At 39.2% G+C, this 3,719-nt stretch overlaps 1 protein-coding gene across 1 annotated transcript in view; it reads right to left on the bottom strand.

Moving 5' to 3' along the window:
* The window catches only part of LOC104540088 (borealin-2-like), a gene marked incomplete at its 5' end in the record, with an annotated part of 5,878 nt that extends 2,343 nt beyond the window's left edge, over positions 1–3,535 (bottom strand). The window contains 5 exons of the mRNA XM_010183809.1: positions 424–491; positions 1,248–1,315; positions 1,959–2,019; positions 2,322–2,362; positions 3,349–3,535. Of these exons, the coding sequence (XP_010182111.1) occupies positions 424–491; positions 1,248–1,315; positions 1,959–2,019; positions 2,322–2,362; positions 3,349–3,535 (425 nt within the window). The remainder of the gene's footprint in view (positions 1–423; positions 492–1,247; positions 1,316–1,958; positions 2,020–2,321; positions 2,363–3,348) is intronic.
* Positions 3,536–3,719: the final 184 nt, after the last annotated feature.

Genomic DNA, 3,719 nt, shown 5'->3' with positions numbered 1-3,719 from the left:
AATTTTTCTATATTACACCTCAGGATATCTGTCCTGCATGGTTGATCTGAATCCACAGAAAAATTTTTTTTCCTGTTTTGGATTTTAACTCCATTCACAGAAGTCTTGATGACAGAAGCTTACTTCATTCTTTCCTCTTGTCTCTCTCTTCCCACACACATTTTGGAGATATCGTAAGGCACGTGTTTTCAGCCCAATGTTAGTGTACTTGAATAAAAGCAGCCTTCAAATACTGAAAAGTTAGACTTCCCCAGGCAAAGCAGCCTTCTCTAGTTTGATTTTTTTGAGACACAAATTCTATAATTTCAGGTTATCAGATGTATTCCTACTGGCCTCAGATCTCAGCTACCTTATCTGAAAAGAGTTTTGTTTAGCATTCAGAAATTTAGATGAGCTAAATAACCTATCAAAGGTCAGTCTTACCTAGAAAGAGGGTTCAGTTTGCTATTTAAACCAGAGGACAATGAAACCAATGACTTTGTTTTGGCAACCTGAAAATGTATATGTAAGACTGCAGTTAAAAGAAGTTTAATTTTAAATGAAAAAACTATACTGGATAGATATTTCCAGGCAACAATACTGTAAGAATTCCCTGTTGAAAAAGAGCAGTTAAGCCCCATAGTGCTGCCTTTTATATAGTTCTACATATACATAAAATGACAGATATGCATTCCAGAACAGGAGTTTCATAATGCCAAAGTGTGTTTGTTCATACTGAAGATTTGTACAAATACCTTTCTGATATACACCCTTCCAACTTGTAAACACTCTTAATAATCAATCCCTGTAACTGTATATAATCTTTGTTGTCATCTTGCCACACACTTCAGTGTCTGGCTGAGGCACTGCACTGCACAGATGAACTGAGGTGGTAAAATTAATACACCTGTGCTATTTGGTTTAGAGATCAAGGTGTACAAGAATGAACAAGTCATTCAAATATATGTATCAAAACATGAAGTTGAGGTTTTTTTAAAAAAAGTTTCAACAAAAAATGGTTCAAACAACCATTAAGACTTAGTGGCAAGTCAGCGTGAATGAGTTACCAGAAGTACAGATACCATATTTCATTATAAAATTCATTTACTACAGTTTAGCCTTGTTTAATTTAAAATACACTGATTTTTAAACAACAGATTTTTCAGACAAACAGCAGGCCACTGGCCTGCACAGTCACAGATCTAGCAGGGTTCATAGCAGGTCAGAACTGATTAAACCCTTATGTTGTTTGTTCAGAATTAACTTACTTTTTTAGCTATCTTCTTTGCAGAAGTATGCTTGGCATCTTCATATTCAACAATTGTAGTTACCTTAACTAGAAATATATTAGAAAGACAAGGAAAATAAAAGGTCTCATGAAGAGCACAAAACACCCTTTCAGACTTGCTGTTTGAAGGCTGTTTTCCCACTGCCACCTGCGTATCAGTCCTGTCATCCCATAGCCACTGGCCTGGGACAGAGCTCAAAGCAAACTACTTGTGTTCATCACACACACTGACACATAGGACAGGTAAAAGACACTAAATAAGCCTTCAACACCCACACAGAATAGAATTACATTTCAGTGGTAGTGTTTCTCTTATTGCATGTTTTGAAGCATGAAGGGAAACTTTATTTTCTTTACAAACCTCAGTAGACAGGAGGGAACCTATGAGAAAACAGGGGTGACTTTCCTAGCTCTTCTGTTATACTGACAAGTCACTTATATCTGTCTCTTCTCACTATTTTCAGTGAGACTATTTTCAGTGATAAATCCAAAGGGCAGGAACTGTCATCTCAACAGAGCATAACTAATGATCCTCCATACTGAATGCTGGGGGACCTATACGTTATACTTCTGGTTACACACTTCTCCCTCTTGTATTCCCCAGGCTTGATATTCACTTTACAAATGCTCAGTTCAAACCAATAAAAGAGAAAATTTAAGAACCAAGCTATATATTAATGGATTGACTTGCCTTTTTTGCTGTTGGTCCTCACCAATTTTGGGCTTGGTATTTCTTCTAGAGAGCAGTCAGTCTAAAAAATGTTTAATCGACAAAGAAAAGTCAACAGATTTTTCCCTGTAAATGCATTATTATTCCACAAAAGGCAGTGAACTAAAAGGGTATAAAAGAAAGTGACAGAAGTGGGATTGGCTAAACACCAGTTTATTTTTTTCAGAAGCATCTGGATTTCTTCCTGCAGATGACCCTAGCCTTTTCATGTAATCTTCTGTTTAAACAGACAGACAAACGAAATCATTTGTCTGAAATGTTCAGAGCAGGAAGAGAAGACTTCTATGCTGTAAGCTGTGGTAAAATTTGAAAACACACACTTACCACGGCAGCAGCAAGAGCCACTTCCTCGCCTCCTCGCAAATCTGTAACTCAAGAAAGTATAACTTGTTTATATATTATTACTTCATAATTATTATCTGAAGGTTTTTGTCTTATGGGCTATGAAGCTGAGCAAGTAATTCAGGATTACAGCTGCCTAAACAGTTAACCTTAGCCAGCATATATATTGCATTTGAATCAGATTCAAGTCTTGTAGACTAGTCATTCCTACAAAGCAATATGAAAATCTTAGGCCATTTCAGTGTATTTAATCTCTGAAAGGATACTAAGTGTTGTCACACAGTATATAAATTTAATTCGAAGAAGAAAAACCCCCATACATTGCGCTGCTGAAAGCTAATGCTTTAGTCAGAAGTTTAAGACAGACATTGAAATATATACTCAGCAAAGTCTTACAGTAAACTCAAGTTCCTAAAGATTCGTGGGTTTGATCTTTGTGCAGCCCTTGCAATTTCCTTCTGCAAGGTAGATTCCAAAAACACCAGTTCTCACCAAAAATATACATTTGATCCTGACTGTACACCACAGCTTGAACTGCTGCATAAACGTGAGGTTAAAATTAAACTTGTTCGCTCATCATCACAGGTAAATGGCTAGATGAAAAAGGCTCAGTAGCAAAAGACTTCAAAATAATAAAGACAAAATAATCTCTGTGGCTAGGATGAACTGGTTCAGATGGAAAGAAGTGCTTAAGTTTTTAGGCACAGCAAATGCTAAAGACTTGTAATTATTTCTTGTCTCTTCAGGCTTTAAATAAGATGATTTAGAGCACACACAGAAGAAGGCTCCAGAGTCCACACATGGTTACCCACTGATTCCGTACCCGGTGTCCCACGGGCCAGTCTGCTCCAACAGGAGCACCACTGTAACACCAGCGTAACACCACAGCTGGCTGGCTTCAACTTGTCAGCAGACAAAGCCTGCTTTTTCATAAAAGTGGCCAAGCTTACAAGTTTTCTCACATTAGTCAAGGGTTCATCGTGCCACATGTAAGACCAGGCACACTCACTGAGCAAGTCTTTTCTCTTCATTTTCCTGATGGCCACTGGCATCTTCAGCAGCTCCACAGCGAACGCCGCCTCAGCCGTTTGCAGAAGCGCATCAAGCTCCTTCTTCATTTCCTGGATATTTTCCTTGGCTTTAAAACAAAGCAGGCTTTTATCGCCACACATATTGCATATTTCCAAGTACAAGACCTGGTAGATTGCATAAAATAAAGCTAAAATAACGTTTTATACGGGGCAGTCTGAAAGCCGCAGGGGGACGAGACGCACCGCGCAGGCAGATAACCCCCAGAGCTGCGACTGAGCCCCGCTCCGCTCCGCTCCGGCGGGTGGACGGGAACACCGCCGCCCGCCCCCGGAAGGGGCGAGGAAGCCC

Source organism: Mesitornis unicolor, unplaced genomic scaffold, assembly GCF_000695765.1.
Source record: "Mesitornis unicolor isolate BGI_N332 unplaced genomic scaffold, ASM69576v1 scaffold27204, whole genome shotgun sequence".
Lineage (NCBI taxonomy): Eukaryota > Metazoa > Chordata > Aves > Mesitornithiformes > Mesitornithidae > Mesitornis > Mesitornis unicolor.
Note: the sequence above shows the minus strand (reverse complement) of the source record. Positions and strands in the feature narration are given on the sequence as shown.